Genomic DNA, 22,648 nt, shown 5'->3' on the forward strand with positions numbered 1-22,648 from the left:
GGGCTAGGCCCAGCTGAGCTGAGCTTGCCAAGCCACCAATCAGCCTGTTTGCCCACTTGGCTCCCAGCTGCCCATACTGGAGATCAGTTCCATGCTCTTAATGTCCCCACCACTTCCTACCTCTGCCTCACATCCCTGCCCAACCACCTCTAACTCCAGATCCCCTGCTTTCACGCCTCTTCTGTCCCCCATTCCTCCCCAGCCTTTCTCCCTGGATCCTCCTTGTCCTGCCTCTCCTTTGCACCTGGATCCCCCATTGCCACCACACCCTTCCGCTCTCCCTCACAGCCTTCAGCTATTCCGGTCCCTACAGTGATGCTAGAGCCTGCCCCAAAGCTTGGGCCCAGTGGGGCCAGGCCCTGCCTGGTAGTGCTCACCCAAAGGTGGGAGGGGGAACCGATGTCCTGAGTGGGGAAGGATGCCACCTCCCTGCCCTTCCTGCTGGCCAGGGCACACTCCTCAGAGCCCTGACCCCTCACACCTGCTGCCTGGGGTGACAGAGTGGCTGAGACTCGGCTTATATGGTAATGTGGTGCGCTGGCCCCTGCAGCCGTCACATCCCCAGGCTGCTGGGGGCAGGTGGCATTAGTCAGCAAGCGCCTTCTGTGCCATGCTAAGCCCTGCCCGGCTGGGGGCTGCCAGCCTCGTAAACAAGCAGCACGGCTCCCACTTGTGTGTTACTCAGCATCACGGCCCCAGGCCGCGAGCAGCAGGAATGACTGATGGGAATAGGCAGGAGGCAGGGAGAGAACAGGGCCTGGACAGCTGGCAGGGCTGCCTCCAGGACAGTCACTCAGCTGGGTCCCTGCATTGGTGGCCACAGGTGTTCCCCTTGCAGAGCTCCCAGGAGCAGCACTGGAGGGGGCTATGGAGCTAGGCTGCCTCCCAGCCCCTTTCCCCGTGGTGGCCACACCTGCCTGCTGTGGAGACCCAAGCCCTCGTGGGAGGGAGGGGGCGTCATTTGAACACAGGACACCTGGGGTCTGTTACCAGGCCAGAGGAGTCCTGCCCAAAGGGAAGAAAAAGGGCAAATCAGAGCAGCAGCTCAAGTGCTTTAGAAAAGGGAGGCAGTGTTGTCCAGTGATTAGATCAGAGGTGGGGCAGGAAGTGGAGTCAAGACACTTGGATGTTATTTCTGGCTTTGTGTGACCCTGGGGCAAGATGCAGCTGTGCCTCAATTTCCTCCTCTGGAGCAGGGGGCTCCTGATTTGCCCTGGCCCTCTAGTTGCTTTGAGATGCTCAGAGACAGGTACCCTGGGGCCGCAAGAGGCAAAGAGTTGGAGAGAGCCTGGCTCTCCTGGGGGATCCAAGCCCCCAACTCTCTAGGGCAGCGGCACCCAAGCACCTGGCCTGTGGCAGGGGATAGGAACAGATGGAATAGAGGCTGAGAGGAGGTGAGACACCCTCAGCTTTGGCTTGTGCCTATGACTGCTGGAGGCAGAACTTCCTGCATGGACTCGGCGACTGAATTCCTGCTGTCTCCAGACACTGGGCACTTAGCAGGGCTGGAGCACGGCAGGCACCCACAGCATCCAGGGCTGGCACAGCCCCCAGATGGCACTGCCCTGGGCTGCAGCACCCAGCAACATCCTGCTCACACCCGCTGGCTGACCTGTGGCATGAAGGGCTCTGGGTGCTGGGGCAGGGGGGAACGATGGCTGGCGGTACCACAGCCATGCACCCTTGCCCTGGTGTATTTATACCCCTGGGATCAGCCTGTGAAAGGCAGTGAGGGCGATCAGGTTACAGGACAGCACAGAGTCACCCTCAAGGAGAGGAACGAGGCCAAGGGTGGCCTGGCCAGCACTGTCCCCCCACACCCAGCAATGGGGGCTGCAGCCTGCGACTGGCGCCTCCCCTACCCTACCCTCTCCTCTTCCTCAGCTAGATGAAGGCTACTGTGATCTGAGCCGCCGTACGTACTCCCTTCTGCCCCAGCTGTTCGCTCAGCTGCCATCTGGCCGGGGCGCCTGGCGACCTCCCTGGCTGGAAAGGTTAGAAGTCCTAAAATTTACGTCTAGCAGCTGGAAACAACCTACTGAAGTGGGTGCCCAGCTGTCCCTGGGGAGGCTGAGTGGGCGGAGCAGGGAGCTCCTGTCGGATGAGCCAGATCATGCCAGCCACTGGTGGGACGCACCCATTCTACACCCTGGACGTGTCTGTGCTATCTGGGTGGTGAGTTCCCCCTGCCTGCCATCAGCTCCACTGAACTCAGCAGGCCTGAGCCCCAGAGGTAACTCCAGCTCCTGTCACACCCAGGGCCAACCACTCCCACATACTCAGCCCCTTTTCATGCCCAGCTAGCACTGGCCCCCAACCCCATGCTCCTCCCCTGTGGTGCATTACTGGCCGGTTGGTGCAATTCACTGGGGAAGCCCTCCTCTGATGGGGACCCCAGAAGGCCTGGCAGCCCGACACCCACTGCCCATTTAGAGGCAGGAGCCTGATCTACAGCCAGCTACAACAGCCTTGTTCAGACCCAGGCCCGGGGAAGCATGAAGAGCAGTACCCTCAAGGTGCCTGTAGGGGCTGGCAGAGCAGCTTCTGAACTGCCCCAGGTAGGCCAACTGCTGCAGCCCTGGCGTGCCAAATGTCCCCTGCCCCTCCCAAGGGTCTACTGTATATCTAGTCCACCCCCCAAAAGCCAAGGGCCACAGGGGCTGTGATTTCCCCTCTGTGGCCTTGGATGTGACGGGAGGGGAGCTCATCACCCTTAGAGCAGGCCCCCAGCCCTGCCTGTATTCTGAGGATGCGAGGGCCCCTTTCCTGCCCAGCACAGCCCTCTGGAGCTCAGATCAGCAGCTCCAAACTTGGGCCTGCTGGTCAGGAGCAGGATCCAGCTAGTTGGCCCTGGCCCACTGACCCCACTGGAGATAGAGCGCCTGTGGGGAGTGGCTGAGAAGTGGCACCTGCAATGGAGCCGATGCTGCCAGGGAGGAAACGTTACTCCATTACAGATTTGGATTTCACACTGTCTGATGGTGTAGCTACATCGAGGCCCCTTCAAGGCCCCATGCTGCAAGAGACAGTCCCTGCCTTACAGAGCTCGCAGTTGGAACAGAGCAGAGGGAGGAGTGGGAAACTGAGGCATGGGGACAATAAAGGCCTTGCCCAGCCTCAGTTGCAGAGTGGGGGAGTTTGAGGGGAGTGGGTGGAGCTGGCAGGCAGGCTGCCACTGTACCTCCTCATAATTGAGCTGATGGCGCCCTCTGGGAGCTCCCAGAGCTGCACAGAGGGACACCAGGGCCAGGAGCATCACAGCCCTTTTTGCCCATAAGCTCCGGGCTGGCACAGATCCACAGAGCCCACTCAGTGCCATTCAGTACCCCTCGCCCCCAGCTTCTGCAGCTGCCATCCTCCTTAGCTCTCTGAACCAGGAAGTGAGCTAACCAGGTGTGCTGGAGAGCCACCGAAGAGCCTTAAATGCAGCCTCCATCCTCCCTGAGCAGGAAACATGAGTCACTTTCACAAGCTGACCCTCTGCCTGCCTGTGTGTCACAGGCCACAGCAGCCACGGCTAAAACAGACCAGGCCTGCCTGTTCCTCACACAAGCTCTGGGCTCCCAGCAGGAAGGTAGCTGGGTGAGCTAACCCCTGTGCTTGTGCCTGGCTGAGTTCAAGCTGTGCTAGCGAGCGCTGGGAACCCAGAAGAGCAAGCGTGGTAGCTGGGACCTTTCAGGATTTGAACAGCAGCAGTGGCCTGGGGCAAGTGATAAGCAGTTCCAGTGTCCTGCCGGATCAGAAGGCTGAGATCTGCCAACACACTTGGAAAGCTGAATGGGACCCAGGGCACCTGGAAGGCCTGACCTCAAAGCCTGCTGTAACCTGAGATGGGCGCATGCTGGGTTACGGAGGCATGGCACGGGGGCAGGAACGAGCCAGGATGCAGCTTCAGGGCTGACTCAACCCAGGAAGCTCTGATGGGTTGGGGGAACACTGAGCTGCTTTCCTCTCATTCCCCTGCTGAGAACAAGGCGGGAGGCACTGAGGTTAGCGGAGTTACTCCAGTCTGAATGAGGACTTGGAGGGAAGATGATCCAGCTCTGCGTTTCTGTCACAGGATCTTGAGCTAAAGCTAAAAATGTCTGAGAGACTGGAAGCTCTAGGGGTTGGTGCTCACCACCCTGGGTCCTGGCTAGGATGCCTGAGCAGTACCGTAACGCACCTAATATATGATGTACAGCACCTAGCACCACAGGGTCCTGGGCCCTTGCTAGGGCTGACTAATACTGTAATACATATAATAAATAATATACAGCACCAAGCACAAGAAGGTTATAGTCAATGACTGAGGCTTTAAGCTGCTACCCTAATACACCTAATAATTATTTTAGCCCCCTGCACCAGATGGGGCTTCTCCCATATTTACAATTAAGTATATGTTCAAGGGCTTTGCTGGATCATATCCCAGAACCCCTCACGGATAACATGGCCCTTTTCTTGTTGCTGTGTGGTCACTAAATGAGGCATCACATGTAATGCACTCAGGAAGGCACGAGCTTCCCAGTGGACTGTTGCAGGACAGGTGCCAGGAAGCAGAGCAGAGGATTTCTATACAGCTTTTTCACATCCCAAACCCCGCACTGCAGCGAAAGGAGAAGCGGATCCAATTTTAAGATTGATGTTTTAAAAACAACTTAAACCACAGATAAAAAGCCCACAAAATTGCCTGGCAGGAGACAGCATTAACCAGTGAGCTCAGGAGCAGGGAGCCTCTCTTACGGCTGTGCCTGCCGCACTCGGCACAGTGGGGCTCCGATTCACAGCTGGGTGCCTAGTGCCACCGTAATATACCTAATAAAGACAATCTGAACAGAACTGGGAGTCAGGACTCCAGCATTCTATTCCTGACTTTTCCCACAGACTCACGTGGACGTTGCTGCCAGTCGGTGCCTCAGTTTCTCCATATGAAAGGGGAGTGATGCTTGCCTCCCTCTGACAGGTGCTTTAAGATGCTGGACTGAAAGATGCTAGGTGAGCCCAAAGCACTAATGTCCTCCGACAATCCCTGCTTTCCTGTGTCCTGCCGCGAGCTGCACCTCATCCTTGGGCTCATCCTCTGAGACAGAACAAGCCTCACGCTGGTAAGCTGCAGGAGTGGCGACATGACAGCTGCCACCACAAGTGACCCCAGCAGTGTCCATGGACGTGGCGAAGCACCAGTGGTCTTGCTGGGGGGCAGGGTGTGTTCTAGGAACTGTTTGGAAACACACCTCTTCCCTGGTGATTTATATCTGAAGTCGAAGCCATGAAGGAGAATGGGTGGATATAGGACAGGCTGTTCCTGCCCCCCTCTGCCAGTCCCACGAGTGGTCAGTGTTGCTCTGTACCAGGCCTGGTTTCTGGGTATATCCTGCTAGCTGGAGTGGCTGGGGACTCAGGAGGGTGGCAGGGATGGAGGCTCGTCCTCATCAGAGTCGAACTCCACGTTCTCATCTTTCACCCACTTGCCAGAAGGGTCCTGGATCCAGCCTGAGCTGAGGGAAGGGCAGACAGAGAGTTACAAGCACAGGACGGGGGAATGCCAGTTTAAGAAAACCAATGGATAGTGCTAAGGAGATGGCTTCTGTACTGATAGGGCACAGGACTAGGAGCCAGGACTTCTGGGTTCTGTAACCAATTCCGTCAGTGCCAGCCACTTCATCCCTCCTCCCGTGCCTCAGTTTCCATCCACCTGTTACAACATCCCTTTGTAAAACACTTGGAGACGGACGGGCGGGGAGCACTTTATGGGACTGCATGCCTGAGAGCCCAGGAACGAGATGGGCAGAGCCATGGAGGACACTTAGCAGGGCAAAGCCACCTTGCTGGCCACCAGGACTTGGGCTCTTTTCCCGCTGTTGAGTGTTGAGATGAGCTCCTACCACACAGCCCCAAGGATCAGGCCCTGGCCGATGCACCCTGCTGCTCTGCTGGAACAGGCAGAGGCTGGCTCACCTCCTGAGCCGGAGATAGTGCTCCAGGGCTTGGCGCTTCTCAGGGCTGATGGCTCCGGGCTGGGCAGCCGGGCAGGGACGTCTTTTGCTGCTTCTCTTGATCCTCACAGCAGGTTCCTTTTGCGAATCTAGAATGGGAGGAAAAGGGCGAGATGAGGCTGCGAGGCCTTGGAAGGCTGGTATGGAGCACTGCTGTCACCAGCACCTCCAGGGAGGCCTCGGCACCTCGGTGGATGCGGGTAGGTCCAAGCTGAAACAGCAACTCATGGAGGGCTGAGATCATGCAACAGGGGGAACGGCACTTTGCATTTCCCCAGTGATCTGCAAAACTGCTTACAAAATGGAGTGACGATGAGGTCTTGCACACCACAAGGGAAACCAAGGCCTGGGTATTTGCCCCAAGGAAACACAGCAAATCAATGGTAGGAGCTGTAAGAGAACCCAGGAGTCCTAACTCCCAGCATTCTCCTCCTCTAACCATTAGACTACACACTCCTGTTCCAGAGCTGGAGAGAGAACCCAGCGCCAGTGTTTTCTGCAAGCTGAGTGCTTGGGCAGCTGCCCAGGAAGGATTTGGGTGCTGCCTCATTGATTAGCAGTGCACCCATGGCCACCCACAGTGGGCAGTAGTGGGGTTTCTGTTGGAGGTGCACATCCGCATATGCCTCAGTGCACATAACAAAATTTATTCAGCCCATGGCTGAAAAAAATGAGAGGGACCATTGCCCAGCACCCCTGGCTCCAACCAGTGGACAAGAGCAATAGAATTTCCAGAGGATTTAAGAAACGTACAAGCCACTGCAGTGGGCCAGGCTTCTATCTGTTCCCAGGCACCTCCGAGGAAGAGGCAAGACCCACAGCCCCTCCAAGCTGGTACCTGCTCGAGGGCTGGCATGTCCTGGAAGCTGCGTGGAGTAGGGGGTGTCCGCAGCAGCACAACCCCCTTCGCCTCTCACTACAGTGCTTCTTGACTCTCCCGGCTGCTTCCGCACTGCACCCCTGGAGGCAGCAGGCTCCATCCTAGAACTGAAGCTTGAGCTGCTGCCCTCAGACCTAAAACAGACGACAGGTCTCCTGAGATCACTGGCAACACAGGAACAACCTGGGACAACCCCATTCAACAGAAAATCCCCAACTGACTTGTGGGGAGGGAGTAACCTACACTTCTCCCCCGGCATAAGGGTAATAAATATTACCCTTGTTAAAGATGGGGAAACTGAGGCACAGGGGCAGCCCTCCTCTCTCTCAGTCCCTTTCCGTGAGCACGCAGGGCTGGGCACTGAACCCATGTCCTCATCTCAGCTCATCTGACTCTCCTCTCAAAGCTGCTGCCTTAATGTGATACATGTTTCGCTGCTGAAATATAAAACAGGTGGGGCAGAGACTCGCAAGCCCCTGTGCTGAAATCATTCCCATCTCACTCAGAAACTGGCCACCAGGAAAATGATCAGTTTAAGGATCCAGGGCCAGATCCTGAGCTGGTGTAAGTCAGTACCATGCCATGGATGTACACAGAGTCATGCTAACTGACCCCAGCTGGGCAAATGGCCCTTAGCTGCCTGCTCTCTGGGGCAGCTACCCAGCAGATGATGGCACTGCCCAACAGCAAAGACCCATCCAAGGCTACGCCAGCCTTCCATGCCATGGCGGACCCTCAACCCGAGCAGGCAGGGAACACACGGGTATTACCTGTTCCTTCGGCAGCAGCTGTTGTAGGGAGAGGCTTTCAGCAAAGCATTCTGCGTAATTTTCTTGGTCTGGGCCAGCAAGGGTGCAGGATGTGCACGATCCTGAAGAAAACACAGACAAGCTCAGGACAGCCACCTGGAGAAGTGCTGTGAGCAGGGCTCCTGCAGGGTGCATGTGCCAACCTGTGTGCCTGCCTCCTCTGCCCGCAGGAATTCCTGCTGCCGCCGCTTCTGCACCTCGTTCTCATGTGAGCGCTTCTTCCCATAGAACTTCTGCAGGCCTGGGATACACACAGAGACAGACACAAGCTAATCCAGGCAGAAGGACTCCTTGCAAGGCACTCTGCATCTAGGGATGCTACAGGTTAACCAGTAGGGGCTGGAGCACCCCCCTGCTGGGCCATTGCAAGTGGGTGGAACTACGATGTGGCCGGAACAGCCCGTCTGAAGAACCCCAGGGTGGGGAGGCCACTCAGCCGCCACACCATGCCCACAGGCTGGAGCATCCCTGCCCATGGCACGCCTGGGGCTGCTGCAGATGGGTTGCTCCAGCCCAGCTGGAGCATCTCTGTCTGTGCTGTGCCAGCAACCAGGCTTGCTCCAGCTGTGTTAGTGTGCACCCCACCCGTGGCAGCACTGTGGGCATGGAAGCTTCAGCAGGGCCAGAGCAGCCAGGGTCCCCAGCACACTGTGGGCAGGGAAGCTCAGCCCAGCCTCAGATGCCCCCCGCCTTAATTGGTCAACCTGAGTTTTACATCCCTAGGTACATCACCACTGAGCTGCTCTTGTGGCTGAGAGTTTGGGGTGGCACAGACTGCCACTGTCTGCTGTGTCTCAGGGGGATGGATGGCTTTGAGCAATCCAAGCATCAGAAAGTCCCCAACCTTGCAGGGTCACCTCAGTTTGTTGTTCTTCCTAGGCAGACAGGCCACACACCCTGAGAGGCAGCTCTCTAGACAGCACCATAGGGCTCATGCGTACTGTCTCTCTGAGACTCCCAGAGCGTAGATTCTGGAGGGGATCAAGCTGGATCAAGGGGATCAAGCTACAGCTGATCTCTGATACACAACAGGAAGATTCTCCCACATCTGCCCCTGAAGCACCGGGCGCTGGCCACTACCAGACTGAAGATACTGTCGGAGACGGACCTTGGGTCTGATCCAATCTGTCAGTGGTAAAACAACTCTTTTACCCCCAGTACTACCAGCTGCCCTGAGCTCTGGGAGTCTAGCTGGACTCTTCCTTCCTCCTGCACCATCCCCACTACCCAGGGCCTGCAGTTCCCTGAGCAACCAAATCCTCGGGGCTGACTTACTAGCTACATGTTTCTTTCCAGCCCTGTGGACCGTCAGCATGTCAAGAGTGTCGAAGACCGGACGGTGGAAACACACTGTGCAGGCATATCTAGGAGAGGAGAGACGGTCAGATCAAGCTGCGAGCATCTCCCCCTCACACACACCTGCTAGGGCAGATGCGCCCAGCCCATTACTTAGCAACATTAAGAGACACAGCGCAATTGGCAACTCTCTAGGCAGGAGAGACATCCACTAGAATAAATGACAATGATCCTCAGATTCACTCGGCACAGTGGGATGTAACTGGCTGAGGCTCTAGAACCACAGGCAGCCAGGTTAAGTGCTACTCTCCTCATCTTACACATGGGGAAACTGAGTGATTTGCCCAATGAGTCAATGACAGAGCCGGGAGGAGACTGCAGGCGTCCGCTGGATCCCACTCCAGAGTCCTAGATGTTGAACCACACGCCCTCTGTTCAGTCCCAGAGAGGCTGCTGCATTAGCCGGTATCGTCACAAAAAAACCAGCACTCCTGCAGCACTTTAAAGACTAAAAAAATTATTAATTAGGTGACGAGCATTCGTGGGACAGACCCAGCCCTTCAGATCTGGAAATTCTGTTAAAAGTTATCTCCAGTTTGCAGCTGGGGAAACAGGCCAGGAGAGCTTAAATGACACCCAAGGAGAGTCAAGAACGGAACCCAAAATTCCTCACTCTGCAGCCACTGGACTGCATTCATTCTCTGCCAGGCATCCATAACTCTGAATACGGAGCTAACCTGGCTGAGTCTGTGATATTAGCCAGTGGCTCTCTGGGGGGCACAGGGCTCTTTTACACTGGAAGGATAGTAGGAACTGTCTGCAAAGCCAAACAAACAAACATCCAGACCAGCTTCAATTTCCTGGCCAGACCGCAGCACCTGCACTCTTGGTGAAGTTCAAAGTCCAAAGCTGGATCTGGGTTTATGCTTAATGCACAAAGTAAGTAACTGAACTGATTCAAAGATTCACATGTGCCCAGATTTCTATGGTACGTGGTCTTCTCAGAAACATGTCACTTGCTGGGGAGAAGATCTAACACACCTGCCGTTCCTTAGCAACAGCGCCTCATCCTCTGGGATGTAGTTTGCCAGGAGATCTGCAACTCTTCTTTTCTGAATGAAAGAACAGGCTATATTACTTGGGAATGAATCAACATCTCAGGTGTGGGCAGCAAAGCACATGGCACCAGGGTAGCCATGGATGAATTGGGCCCTACTAAATTCACGACCATGAAAAACAAGTCATGGGCCATGAAATCTCATCTTCCACTATGGAATCTGGTCATCTTCTTAGTAAAAGAGAGATAGCTGTGCTAGTCTATATACTATCAAAACAAAAGAGCAGTCCAGTAGCACTTTAAAAACTAACAAAATAATTAATTAGCTGATGAGCTTTCGTGGGACAGACCCACTTCTTCCAATCAGATCAGATCTGAAGAAGTGGGTCTGTCCCATGACAACTCATCAGCTAATAAATTATTTTGTTAGTATTTCAAGTGCTAATGGACTGCTTTTTTTGTTTTGGTCATTTTTTGTTTTTACTTTACTATACAGATTTCATGGGGGAGATCACCATTTCTCATATCCGGGGTCCTGAGCCAAAAGGGAGTTGTGGGAGTCACAAGGTTATTTTAGGGGAGCCCTGGCATTGCCACACTTACCTCTGCTCTGACTTTAGAGCTGAGTGGCTGCAGGGCCATGGCTGTTGCTCGGGAGTTTCTCACCAGAAGCAGTGCAGAAGTAAGCTTGGTAATACCATGCCATGCTACTCTTACTTCTGCACTGTTGCCTCCAGAGCTGAGCAGCTGGAGAGAAGAAGCTGCTGACTGAGGACTCAGCTCTGCAAGCAGTAGCACAGAATTAAAGGTAGCAATACCGTACCATGCCATGCATACTTCTGTGCTGCTGCTGCTGCTGCTGGTAGCACTGCTTTTAGAGCTGGGCTCCTAGACATCAAGCAGCTACTCTCCAAGATACTGAATTCTGAAGGCAGCACCATCATGAGCAGGAGCACAGAAATAAAGGGAACAATCCCTCGATCCCCTTCTCCCCAAATACAGATATTATTACATCATGAAATTTCAGATTCAAATTGCTAAAAACATTACCTTTATGATTTTTAAAATCCCATGACTGTGAAATTAACCACAATGGATTGTGACTTTGATAGGGCTCTATAGACAAAGAACAACCACCTCTGGAGCTTATCTACTGCTTTTCCTCTGCAGGTCTCCCAGCACTTTGAGAGAGAGACCTGGTATCATTAGGCCACTTTTACACATGGGGAAACTGAGGCAGCAGCTGAGCAGTGACTTGCCTCAGGTTACCCAGCAGGTCAGTGGGGATGCTAGGAACAGAACCCCAATAAGCAGGAAGGGAGGGAGGGCAGGACCCCAGGGCTGAGAGGTCTCGGGAGATTGTTCTGGGGATGGGGGCAGGTCAGGAGGAGAGGATCACTTGGGGGATGGACCCGGAGGTTGGGAGGGGAGGGGTGGCAGGGTGGGGGCCTCACTCTTGGAAACTGGGAGAGTTTGGAGGGGAGAAGGTTGGGAGTTAGGGGGACGGGGGGTCGCTCTGGGAAGTCAGAGCGGCTTCAGGAATTGCTCTGGAAATGGAGAATGTTGGGGGGGCTGATGAGGAGCCGGGGGGGTCGCTCTGGGAATAGAGGCAGCCAGCACCCGGGGCGAGGAGGGGACTGCGGAGGAGCCAGAAGTTGGGGGACTCACGCGGGGGATGGGGGGGGTCAAGGCGGACTGAGGAGGTGCCGGGGGGACCCTCTGGGGGTGGGGACAGCTGGGAGTCAGGGCAGTGCGCGGACGGAGGAGGCGGGGGACCGCGCGGAAGATGGGGGGACCAAGGGAGGCGGGGGTGGGGGCTGGAGGCGGAGTGAGAAGGACCTGGAGGCCGCGCCGGGGATGGGGGGCTATGGGCCAGCTGAGGAGCCGGCGGTCGCGCTGGGCACTGCTGAAGCTCCCCGGGCCGCCCCGCGGAGACTGCAAGTCCCGGCCCGGCCACTCACCTGCAGCACGTTCAGCTGACCCGAGTCATCCCCCTCCCGTTTGAAGGACATGGCGTCGCCTTAGAACGGCGAGATCCCCCCGCCGCAGTAACCATGGGAACTGGGGCCACCCAGCACGTCCGGTGTGGTTTACTTCCTGAACTACTCTTCCCAGCATGCCCCTGGGCGCGCCTCACGGACAGGCCCGGTAGGCCAAAAACGCCCAGGATGCCTGGAGACGGTTGGACTGCGAGGGGCACCCTGGGAAATGTAGTCCCGGCCCACCTCTCCTCTTCCCGTAGCTGAGGTTGAGGCTGGGTTGGAGGGGAGAGGACAATTCCCCGCTGTGCCTCCTCCTGAGCCTGTGGAAGGATGGAGCATTGTTAGGGCGTGGGAGGACCTGACAGGGATCGGGCGGGAGGGTGCTAGCCAGGGGGTGACTACATTTCCCAGATGCCTTTGCGCGTAGGAGGAGGGGAGGGGGTTGGTCCTGCTCCGCTCAGCTGTTCGTGGTGGCTAGACGCGGCGCAGACGCTGACTGCCCTGGCGTGGGGAGCGGGCAGTGGGTGGTGGGATTCCTGGATCCTTGGGGGGTGGGGGGGGAGGGAAGCGACATTTGCCCCTCCCCCCGAGTAAAGAAGTGGGGCAGGGGGCAGATAAGAGAGAGGACACCCCTCCTTCATTCATTTCTGGGTGGGGGGGAAATAAGGGGCCCCTCCACCCCCGTCTGTGCAGACTGGGTTTTGCTGCGAGGGGTGTAAGTTGCCGCCCTGGAATAGAGGGTGAGAAGTGGGAGAACAAAAAGAACGCAGGGATCTTTGTGGGGGTTGCGGGGGAGCCCTGGCTTGGCTGGCAGGGGCATTGTTTACTCGGCCCGAGGAGGGACCTGCTATGAGCACCCTTCAGAAAATGGGGTGCTGGCAGGACGCCTGATCCCTCTTCAGAGCCCAGACAGCTTTGCTGTGTGCAGTGGTTGCCCCACTTGCTGGGTGTGTGGGAGAGAGATGGCCTCCCCTTCCAGGCAAGGGACCCCTGGAGGGGCTGGACTGCTCTGCGGCAGCAGAACCCGATCCTACGGCAGCCTTGTCAAGTCGATGTGCTCCCCAGTGAGGGAGCGGAGGGTGGAACATCGCCTGGAACCGGGGGACACCTTGCAGGGCCTGGCGCTCAAGTATGGGGTCACGGTAGGTGTGCATGACAGCTTCCCATTGCAATCTGGGAGGTGTAGCTAAGGTCCTGCTATTGGAACAGGGATCACAGTGCCAGGACTCCTGATTTCTGTTCCCAGCTTTGGGAGGGGAGTGAGGTCTTCTGGCTAGAGCAGGGAACCAGAAGTCAGGTCTCCTGGGTTCTAGCCCCATCTCTGTGCCTCAGTTTCTCCATTATAAAAAGAGCTGGTCCCACGGTCCTACCTTTTGTAAAGTGCTAGACTGCTGATATAACATTGCTGCAGATCTTTTATATTCTCTCTCCTAAATACACTTTTGAGCCCCTCAAGAAATGTGCAAAACGTGCAATTATGTCTGTATTGTGAATTCTTCCCCTGGGTTTCCTGACATGTCTCAGCTTCCCTTCTTCCTCCTGTTAGCCCTCATCCTGCAGCTTGGGGCCTGATCGATTTTCGCTGATTATGAGTGTCCCATTTTGTACTGTGTTTGGAGTGTCTTGGACAACTAGCTTTCCTTAAGTGCTTTGCATGAGTGCTTTTTTTATTTTGTTTGCTGAGTGTCTAGACTGAAGCAGGGAGGGTTCTGTCAGGGATGCTGGTAGGAGTCACTCCTCTGGAGTCCAGGCACCTCTGAACCCTCTGCAGAGGGGTCTCTGAGTTCTTGGCTGAGGCTTCCACAATGCACTTAGTGAATTATAATATTTGACATCACTCCAGACTGGAGCCAGGGCTGTCGCAGCAAAATCAGAGAGCCAGTCCCTGCCCCTAGGAATCTACAATCCAGTGCCCTGATCATGGAACTCAGGGCTGGCTCCCCACTGGAGTCCCTGGGATGGAGGTGTATGAGCGAGTGCTAGAGAGGGCTGAATATGTGCAGTCTCATGTGGGGCCAGGGCTGAGGGCTTCAATCTTGCGATTGCCGTTTCCTCGTGCGGCTTCTAGGACTTTGGTAATGTGCACTCGTACATGCACTCACGCCCTTCTCATTTCCTGTTTTTGTGGCTTTCTGTCTCATGGTTCTCACAGGAGGTGGACTTCTGCTGCAGAAACTCCTTTGGTGGTGGGAACAATCCCCTGCCCCATGACATACAGCCTGGTCTGGGCCTGCTTTGCTGGCCGCAGTGTGCTCAGGCATGGGTGGCCTTCAGCATTTTGAATCTTGACAGGCCTGGAACCTGACAGCACCAGTTCGTTCTTCCTGACCATGCACGCATGCTGCCCACTGAAGGCATGTGCTGCCCTGCAGCTGGAGGGGCAGGGGAAGAGGGCAACTTTCACTGGAGCTGCTGGCCAGGAGGGCTGGCTGTGTTTGTAGGGCAGATGCTGTGAACTTGCCGGCTCGTTTTGCAGGGACCCAATGAGCAGGTGGTCAGGTGGAAAAGGCTATGGGCTGGAGACAAGGCACGTGCGGAGATGAAGGGTCCCAGTCTGTTTCCCCTCATCCTCCACCCCCCGGCAGAGGATAGGAAGCAGGCAGGGCAGACCAGTTAGTGCTCTCGACAATGGCATGTCCCTCTCCCCTCCTGCACAAGAGGACAGTCCTCACCTGGCTGAGTTGAACACTGAGCCTCACAAGCATGTGAGTTTGCCTCCCCCTTGTCCTCCACATTCAGTCTCTAATGACCCTGAGCCCTTCTCCCTGCTGGCACAAGCCCAGCATCTGCAGCCCAGTTCAACTGTGTGCATGCTTTCCATCGTTGCCTGGGGTTCTGTTTGCACACTGGGGCCTTCCACCCCAGAAGTGGTTGCATCTTGGTGGTGCTGTGGTATTAAGTATCTAGCCTGCAAAATGGCTTTGGGAGACAGGCCCCGATAGAGAAGGTCGGTGAAGTCTCTCCCAGAGGGGTTATGAGTCTTGTGGTCCCTTCCCAGATGGAGCAGATCAAGCGGGCAAACCGGCTGTACACCAGTGACTCCATCTTCCTCAAGACGACGCTGCACATCCCCATCCTGATGGAGCCCAAGGAGATGGCCAACGGCTTCAACCTGGAGGAGGAGGAGGAGGAGGAAGGAGCCAGGCAGCCCCCTGCAGGAGAGGAGAAGCCAGTGCAGAGAAACACCTGCGAGGCCCGTCCAGGGGCCATCCCCCGCCATGACCTCTCAGCCACAGATTTCTTAAGGAAGCTCGACTCGGAGATCAGCCGGTCCAAGAAGGCTGCAGTGAAGAAGCTGCAGGAGGAGATTGCGTGAGTGCCACCTTGGGTTACTGCAGCACTATCACAGTGCCTGGGCTGTATGGGCAGGGGGTTGAACCCCAGACCTGCTCCTCTGGTGTGTAGACCCCTAAAGTCGAATCTCTGCTGGCTGCCTCTCTGTTTGCTTGTATCCTCTGTGGGGCTGCTCCAGGGTGAGACCACCCCCCAGGGGCCAGCTGCCTCCCGCAGGAGGCGCAGTGATGCCGGAGCACCCCCAGTTCAGCTTTGAGGTACCCCTTGATGTGGAGAGAGGAATGAAACCCTGTGCTTGTCCAGCTAAAGGAGCCCAGTGCTACAGCCTGTGAGATCCCCTTACTCCCGTCCTGCCCTGTAGCCTGCTCCCTCCCACCCCAGATCACATTTCACCTGGAGTCCTCAGGGCTGTCAGCAGCTGCCCTGCAGAGGAGAGCTCAGTGGGAGCCCCTGAGGTTGGCTCCTCCACGCAGCCCCTGCACGTTGCACCCAGGGCCAGAGCTCCTGGCCATGAAGAGTGGGGATAAGATTGTGTGTGGTGGTGAGTTATCTGCAGGTGACAAACAGCCATGCACAACAAGGTGGGCGCTCACAGACACACTTGGATGCTGTTGCTCCCAGGGCCCCTCTCTCTGCTTCATCTCCCCTTGGTGCTCAGCAAACAAGAGAGGAGAAATTGGGTCCTGCCAGGCGTGTGGTGCTCGCTGCTGGGGCACTGGGGTGTGAAGGAATCCACAAGGGCAACAGGGTGTTTCCTGGGCTCCTCCAGGGAAACAGCTCTTGGTCTCTGCTGAGTGGTGGGGTGGGCCGGGCCAGATGGGGCCTGGGTCTGACCCTGTCTGTCAGCATCTGCATCTCTGGCAGAATGCTTAGAGTGACTCGATTTTTAAAGGGACCACCCTGGATTTAAGGCCTCCTACAGGTGTCCCAAATTTTCCCTTGAAGAAGGCAGGTTGTCCCATATTGTATCTTCCTCCCATGTTGGCATTGCTCTGGCTGGATCCCTGCTCAGCAGCCACTCGCCCACTGGTGATAACTGTGCGTGGGGCCTCTAGTGGCTGATGATGGGGGTGGGCGGCTTGGCAAGATGCAGTGCATGGGGGCTGGCCACTTTTCCTGCCGGTCAGTCAGTGCAGGCCCTGATAGCTGAGATCTGGCCCCCTACTTGGTTAGCCGGGCCTCCCGCCCCATCCCGGTTCCAGCTGTCCCTGGCTGCGAGCGGTGCTGGCTGGTGAGTGCAGGCAGCTGGGATTGTGTCCCTTCTACTGCCCACCTGTTGGGCCTCTACATGCTCCCTCTCTCGCTGTCGCCTCCCAGCTTCGCCCCCATCCTCGCTGCTTCTCCCTATCCCACTACAAGCGCTTTGGGGAGAACCTGCCCCTGGTTGGAGCACCCGGCTCACCTACAGCCTGGTCTTCAGGCTCTTCTTCCCCTGCTGCCTCTGGCTGGGCCGATGCCCTGGGAAAGCCCAAGACCTGCTGGTCGGGAGCCGCCAAGCCCTGCCCAGTACTGGTCTGGGGAAGTCTCTCTGCCTCCAGTTCAGCTCTGGAGTAGTGGGAGCAGGAGGTGCGACCTACGAGCGCTACAGCTGCCCCTGAGGCAGGGGCTCGGCACCCCATCCCAACCCTGGCTCCTGCCCACAGAGAGCATAGGGCTGCGATGCTGCCTCCTTGGCTGAGCCACCTCTCTGGCCTTGTTTTCTGAAGCCCCTGCAGTCTTGTTCCCTGGGCCCTGCTGCACAATGAATCCTGCCTGTGGTGTAGCCAGGCGATAGCTGGGTTATGCTGGAGACCAGCAGCAGCCTGGAGGTGTTAGCTGCCTTCCAGGACTGTGCAGGCAAAGGGGCTTTCAGCCACGTAAGGAAGGAGAAGAGTTCTGCCAAGACACAGGCCGGATCATCCCATCCCCCTTCTTCCTCCCCTGCAGCTGGAAACAGCTCCCCTCCCTTCCCTCCTACCTGCACAGCGCTCAAATGCTGCTTCTGGGCACCTTCTAGAGTGAGCCCTCACGAAACCTGGGGCGGGTGGGCCCAGAGTGTGACCTGGTGGGCTCCCTGCACATGCTGACTTGGGGAGAGGCAGTACCAGGAGAGGCAGGTCCATTTTGGGGGCCGAGCCAGGCAGGAAGGGTTGCGTTTGTGTCACCTCCCCCCCACATGTTAGAGGTGTATAGGGGCGCGGGTGTGTAACTTCTCCCCACATCAGGGAGGTGGGAATAGCTGTGTCACCCCCTCCCCGTATGCATCCTAATGCCTTATGAAGTGGAGAGTGGTGTGGAAGAAGTGAACAGGGAAAAATGATTTACTTGTTCCTGTAATATCAGAACTAGGGGACACTGATGAAATTAATGGGTAGCAGTTGAAAACAAATAAAAGGAAGTTCTTCCTCATGCAATGTGCAGACAACCTGTGGAACTCCTCGCCAGAGGAGGCTGTGAGGACTGGGACTATAAGAGGGTTTTAAAAAGAGCCAGATAAACTCATGGAGGTTAGGTCTGTTCATGGCCGTTAGTTGGGATGGGTAGGAATGGCGTCCCTCGCCTCTGTTTGTCAGAGGCTGGAGATGGATGGCAGGAGAGAGATGGCTTGATTGTTCCCTGTTCAGTCCACCGCCTTTGGGCGCCTGGCATTGGCCACTGTCGGCAGCCAGGACGCTGGGCTGGATGGACCTTTGGTCTGACCCGGTCTGGCCGTTCTTGTGTTAAGCCTTAAAGATATGCTAAAGAGAGAGAATCTGACCACACCCTGTTTCTTTTTAGCTGGGGCTCTGTCAGTTTGATGTTAGTTTGAGCATCTGTACCCTCGATTGCTGCTGCAGTCTCTTGAACTCAAGTAATTTTACCAGGTGGCCTGGAGTCGCTATAGGACATAGCGTTATTTATTTAATTGGAGATACACATCTCCTAGAACTGGAAGTCATGAGCTTTGATTGGCAGCTGCTGGCAGGTTATTTCCCTCTCCTTGGTGCAGTGCTGTAGTGGGGACAAACCACCAGTGTGTTAGCTCAGGGTGGAGCTGGAGGAGCCTGTGGCCACCATCACCCTCAGGCAGCTGCTGTGCTGGGAATGCCCTTCTGCTGCAGCTGGGCCTTGGAGGCTGTGTTGGTGGAGCTGGCTGTGCTAAGGAGGGAGCCGCCGCTTGCCTGTGACTAGTCTCTGGGACCACTAGATGACGCCGTTGACTGTTGAAGTTCTCTGCATGAAGCTGAGTGAGGATCCAGCCCTGAAATCCTGACTTGCAGCCCTCTCCTATCCCTGTCCGGAGCTCCTAGTCCCCTGACTCTGCTGGAGCCCCATAATCCTGGCCATGCTCCCCTGCAGCTCTGCCAGCCGCTCAGCCCTGACCAGGACCTCCCTCCCCCAGCTCTGCCAGCCCTTCAGTCCTGATCCACAGCCCCCTCGTATCCCATTCCGGAGCTCCCAGCTCTGCCACTGCCCCTCAGTCTGAGCCAGCAGCTCCAGCCCATGGCCTCCTCCCTGCTCCCAGCTGTGCTGATTCACTCCAGCCCAGGGTGACCCAGCTGTGTGATGGTTTTGTTGCTGTGGACAAAGATCCTGCCATGATTCCACAGTCCTTCTCCCCTCTGTACTCTGTCATCTCTGGTCTATTGCACCCTCAGCAACAGGGTCCCCTGTAAGCTGAGCACTTGGGTGGCCACCCAGCTGATCAGCAGAGCGCCCGCAGCCGGCAGTGTGACTTTCTATTGGGGGTGCACATCCGCACATGCCTCAGTGCACATAAAATTTATTTCACACACAGATGGAAAAATTAGTGTAGGACCCCGCCCCTGCCTTGGCCCCATGTGCCTTGCCTGAATCCTTCCCAGCCCCAGCGGAGGGTGCTGTGCTGGGTCAGATGCCTCCCACCATCCCAACCCCAGCAGGGCACAGCTGGGGGATTCGCTAGCAGGCGGGACATGTATGTGGCAGTCATTTCCCCTCTGAGCGCTAACCCCCACGTCTCTCCCTGCAGAATCACTGGGGCTGAGTCGGGAGCTAGCAGGACCTTTACCGCGCAGAGCGAGCCCTCTCCTCGCGCCCAGCAGCGCTCCCTGCTGGGCCCTGTGCCGCTCACCAAAACCACGCGGGCCACCTCGCTGCGGGACCGGGAGGACGAGATCTTCGAGCTCTGATGGGCAGTGTCGTCATCTCTCCCCAGCGTCCCAGCACGTCTACCTGCAGGGAGGGAGCAGAGCTCAGGGTCCTGGTTTTGTGACAGCCCCGGGTGGGGCCATGGCCCTGATCCTGGCAGGAGCCTGGGTGGGCCTGCCGGCTGCCCATGCCTTCACTGCGGATGGGTGGGTGCACAGGGGGTGTCCTGCTGTGCGGGGAGGGGCAAGCAGTGTGCCCTCTTGTGGGGGGATGTGCCTGGATCAGCAACTCACTGTAACGCGTGACTTTTTCTGCGCTGCTCTGCCCCCGGCTGGTCTTACCTGCAGCCTGACTCCCGCCCGGTCCCTCCTCTTGCGTTTTTGTGCTGATCCCCCGGGCGTCCTTGGCTCCTCTGCTGGGACTCTGGGGGAAAGGACTCAGTGCCAGGTCCACCCCCCATCATCTACTGCTACCCCACCGTCGCCTCCTGCTCCTGCCCTGCCTCTGCCGTGTCTGGCTCTCCCGATACCCCTCAGTCTGAGCTGCAGCCACCCACCCCCACCTCTTCTCACTGGAGGACCTTGGCCTGTTGTTTGAATGTTGAAGGGCACCGTGCGCCTCACCAGCCTGATGCCCTGGCGGGGGTGTGGCAGGACCCCGGCAGCTGATCCCATGGGGGGTCGGGCAGACAACAGTCATGGGGCCAATAGCAGCACCGTTGGGTGCTCCTGCTGCCAGTGTGGCCACATGGGGCCTGGCTGTCACTGCCCAGTGCTGCCAGGGAAAGGGCTCAGCACCTGCTGTGTTGGAACCCAGCCCCTGGGGCCTGAGCTGAAATCTGCCCCAGTCGCTTCATCACCCTCCAGGGGCTGCGGGTGGGGCCTGCCTTGGGGGGCAAGGGGTGAATTCCTTGCGCTGCTCCTGCTTCCTCACCCTGAAAGTGATGGGTACAGCCCCTGCCACCCCCACCACCCCATGGCTCTGCCCTGAGTCTGCCAGAGCTATTCAGTGACTTGTCGCTGCTTAGGACTGCGCTTAGCCCTGCTCTACGGCAGGGAGCTGAGCTCTGTCCCTGACTCACAGCCCCCTCCTGTCCCAGCCCTGGTGCCCCTCAGTGGGGCCAGTCTGTCCCTATTAGCCTAGTGGGGCCAGCCTGGTCCTGGGCCAAGGAGCTGGGGTTGGTCCCTGTTAGCCTGGTGAGGCTAGTCTGGTCTGGGACAGGGAGCTGGGATCTATTCCCATTAATCCAGCAAGGCCAGTTGAGCTCTGGAAGTTGGCACCAGCATCTGCCTCCTTGTGTGCCATGATCCTGCGGGCTGACTGATCCTTTCTGCCCACCTGCTGCACCGGGAATGGATGGGGCCCCCTTAGAGCCTAGTGCTGAGGATCTCTGTTAACTTCTCCTTTGTTACGGATCCGAGGTGAGAGGGGAAACAGGAAACCACCCAGCTTGACTCTCAGCTCCCAAGCTGATGTTTCTGGTTCGGAGTATGGAGAAGCAGGGAAAGGAGACAGCTAGTGGGTCGTAACTGGCAGTTGTGGGCCAGTGGGGAATGGGGGGACACCCAGCTCAGCCACTCCTTGGAAGGAGTTAACTGTGTGAGCTGAGCCTGAAGCCCGGGGCTCTGTCCGGGGCAGGTAAGTGGGGCTCTGATTTGCCCACTTGTACGTTTCATTCGGCTGTGTTGATTTCAAACCCTTTGCCGTCCTTCCTGGCCGAGCTCTGGGGAGAGAAACAGTTAAAAGAACCCCTCCTGTGGGACCCTCTGCAAAGCCAGCTTGCAGACGGGAGGGCTGGATCCAACAGTCGGGGCCTCCTCTTGCCCCAGATTAATTTACTGCCCAGCTGGCGGCCTGTGGACCTGCAAATAAAACCCTCCTGTCCTCATTGCTCTTTGGCCTCATACCAGAACAAGCGCCACGTCTCTGGGGTGAATAATAACTGTCCCCCCCGATTTGTTCCCTTCCACAAAGCAGGGCTGGGTGGGCCTGTGTGCTGCAGGGGTGCTGACAGGCATCACGGGGGGAGGGGAGATGCTCCCCAAATGGGCCCGATCCTGCTTCCAGAGAAGTGGGTGGCTGTTTCAGGGTTAGCAGGGCAGCTGCGTGGCTGGGGATGGGAGGCTGGGTTGGGTGGGAGAGGCAGTGGCAGAACTGTGTGAGCCCAGCAGGGAGGTGGGCAGTGGCAGGGCTTGGGACTGAGATGGGGATTAGTGCAGCAAAGCAGTGGGGGCCAGAGCTGGGGCAGGGTCGGGGGGTGGGTGAGAGAAGGGGGCTGCTGCTGCTGCAGGGAGGATGGAGGATTGATAAGCAGGCCTGCTACGATGGGCCAGCAGGACTTGTACCTCCCCAGGCTGAACCCAGAGCAGTGCTGGGCCTGGCCCTGTGACGGCTGCCTCTATCCTACCCGTACTGCTGGCCTGTCCCCTTGCTGTGCCTGCAGTGTGGCTCAGCTGTCATGATGCCCAAGCTGTCCCTTTCCCTGGGATTGCACGAGCTGCTCTCTGGCCCTGGCCGCTGCCCAGCTCACCTGCTTTCCAGTAGCCCATCCCAGCCTGCAGCCTCTGGCACCTTCCTCCTGGCCTACGTGGAGATGGATGCCCCTGGTGGTGGTTGGACTGCCAGCCCTGAGACTTCTGGGTCCCTTTGGTGCTTGAGCAGACAGCTCAGCTCTGAAGATACCCAGTGCCCTGGACATGTGCCACAAACTACCCTGAGGCCTGTCACACTCATTTCATGCAGGGCCACTGCACCATAACAGTGTCTTCTTCATGAGTCTTCTAGGGCCAGAGGTGCTTTCACGGCCATAAGGTGCTGCCTTGAGTAAACTGGCACCTTTAGCGGCCTCTGACAAAGCACTGGTTTCAGAGCTGACGACTGGAAGAGTGACCCTGACCAACTGACCGACGTGCAAGGTGCTGCAGTGCCTGGGAGGCCCCATTCAAAGCTTGGCCAAGCTGGGTCTGCTTAGCTTGGGTGGCTGGAGAGGTGTTTAAGCCACAAAAGCCCTTGGTTGGGCTGTCGTCTTCAGTGACGGTCAAAGCTCCGGGCTGGGAGTCAGGGAATGTGAAATTCCTGCCTCTGGCCAGGCCTCCCTTAGGGGATTGACGACTTCCTGGGGGCTCAGATGGGTCCTCTTTTGGGTCTGTCTGCTCAGTGACCTGCTAGGGGTGGAGCTGGCCCTCACTCTGGGCAGCACCCAGCAACATGGCCCTGCTTCTGAGAGCCCCACAGACACCCAACCCCTGTCCTCAGCCCAGTGACGT

At 57.2% G+C, this 22,648-nt stretch overlaps 2 protein-coding genes across 3 annotated transcripts; one reads left to right on the forward strand and one right to left on the reverse strand.

The window, feature by feature from the left end:
- Positions 1–4,428: 4,428 nt before the first annotated feature.
- On the reverse strand, positions 4,429–12,098 carry SCNM1 (sodium channel modifier 1). 2 transcript variants are annotated; one of them, XM_074981228.1, is made up of 8 exons: positions 11,979–12,098; positions 10,002–10,072; positions 8,940–9,028; positions 7,808–7,905; positions 7,626–7,726; positions 6,814–6,989; positions 5,938–6,064; positions 4,429–5,472 (listed from the first exon to the last, which is right to left on the reverse strand). In XM_074981228.1, the coding sequence occupies exons 1-8, from the start codon at positions 12,027–12,029 to the stop codon at positions 5,433–5,435; spliced, it is 753 nt and encodes a 250-aa protein (XP_074837329.1). In that variant the 5' UTR covers positions 12,030–12,098; the 3' UTR covers positions 4,429–5,432. The 2 variants fall into 2 exon arrangements, with proteins under 2 accessions (XP_074837329.1, XP_074837328.1); XM_074981227.1 differs by having other exon boundaries at positions 4,431–5,477.
- Positions 12,099–12,488: 390 nt separating this feature from the next.
- LYSMD1 (LysM domain containing 1) lies at positions 12,489–21,264 on the forward strand. Its single transcript, XM_074981230.1, has 3 exons — positions 12,489–13,141; positions 14,998–15,311; positions 19,264–21,264. The coding sequence occupies exons 1-3, from the start codon at positions 12,962–12,964 to the stop codon at positions 19,421–19,423; spliced, it is 654 nt and encodes a 217-aa protein (XP_074837331.1). The 5' UTR covers positions 12,489–12,961; the 3' UTR covers positions 19,424–21,264.
- Positions 21,265–22,648: the final 1,384 nt, after the last annotated feature.

This window comes from Carettochelys insculpta, chromosome 30 (genome assembly GCF_033958435.1).
Source record: "Carettochelys insculpta isolate YL-2023 chromosome 30, ASM3395843v1, whole genome shotgun sequence".
Classification (NCBI taxonomy): Eukaryota; Metazoa; Chordata; order Testudines; family Carettochelyidae; genus Carettochelys; species Carettochelys insculpta.

Excerpts from the sequence above, each read along its gene's own strand:
- SCNM1 (XM_074981227.1), bottom strand. The coding sequence starts at position 12,029 with ATGTCCTTCAAACGGGAGGGGGATGACTCGGGTCAGCTGAACGTGCTG. Across the intron at positions 7,906-8,939 it reads TGGAAAGAAACATGTAGCTA|GCCTGCAGAAGTTCTATGGG; the intron begins GTAAGTCAGCCC and ends TGTGTATCCCAG. Across the intron at positions 6,065-6,813 it reads ACATGCCAGCCCTCGAGCAG|ATTCGCAAAAGGAACCTGCT; the intron begins GTACCAGCTTGG and ends CTCCCATTCTAG.
- LYSMD1 (XM_074981230.1), top strand. The coding sequence starts at position 12,962 with ATGGCCTCCCCTTCCAGGCAAGGGACCCCTGGAGGGGCTGGACTGCTC. Across the intron at positions 13,142-14,997 it reads CGCTCAAGTATGGGGTCACG|ATGGAGCAGATCAAGCGGGC; the intron begins GTAGGTGTGCAT and ends GTCCCTTCCCAG. Across the intron at positions 15,312-19,263 it reads AAGCTGCAGGAGGAGATTGC|AATCACTGGGGCTGAGTCGG; the intron begins GTGAGTGCCACC and ends CTCTCCCTGCAG.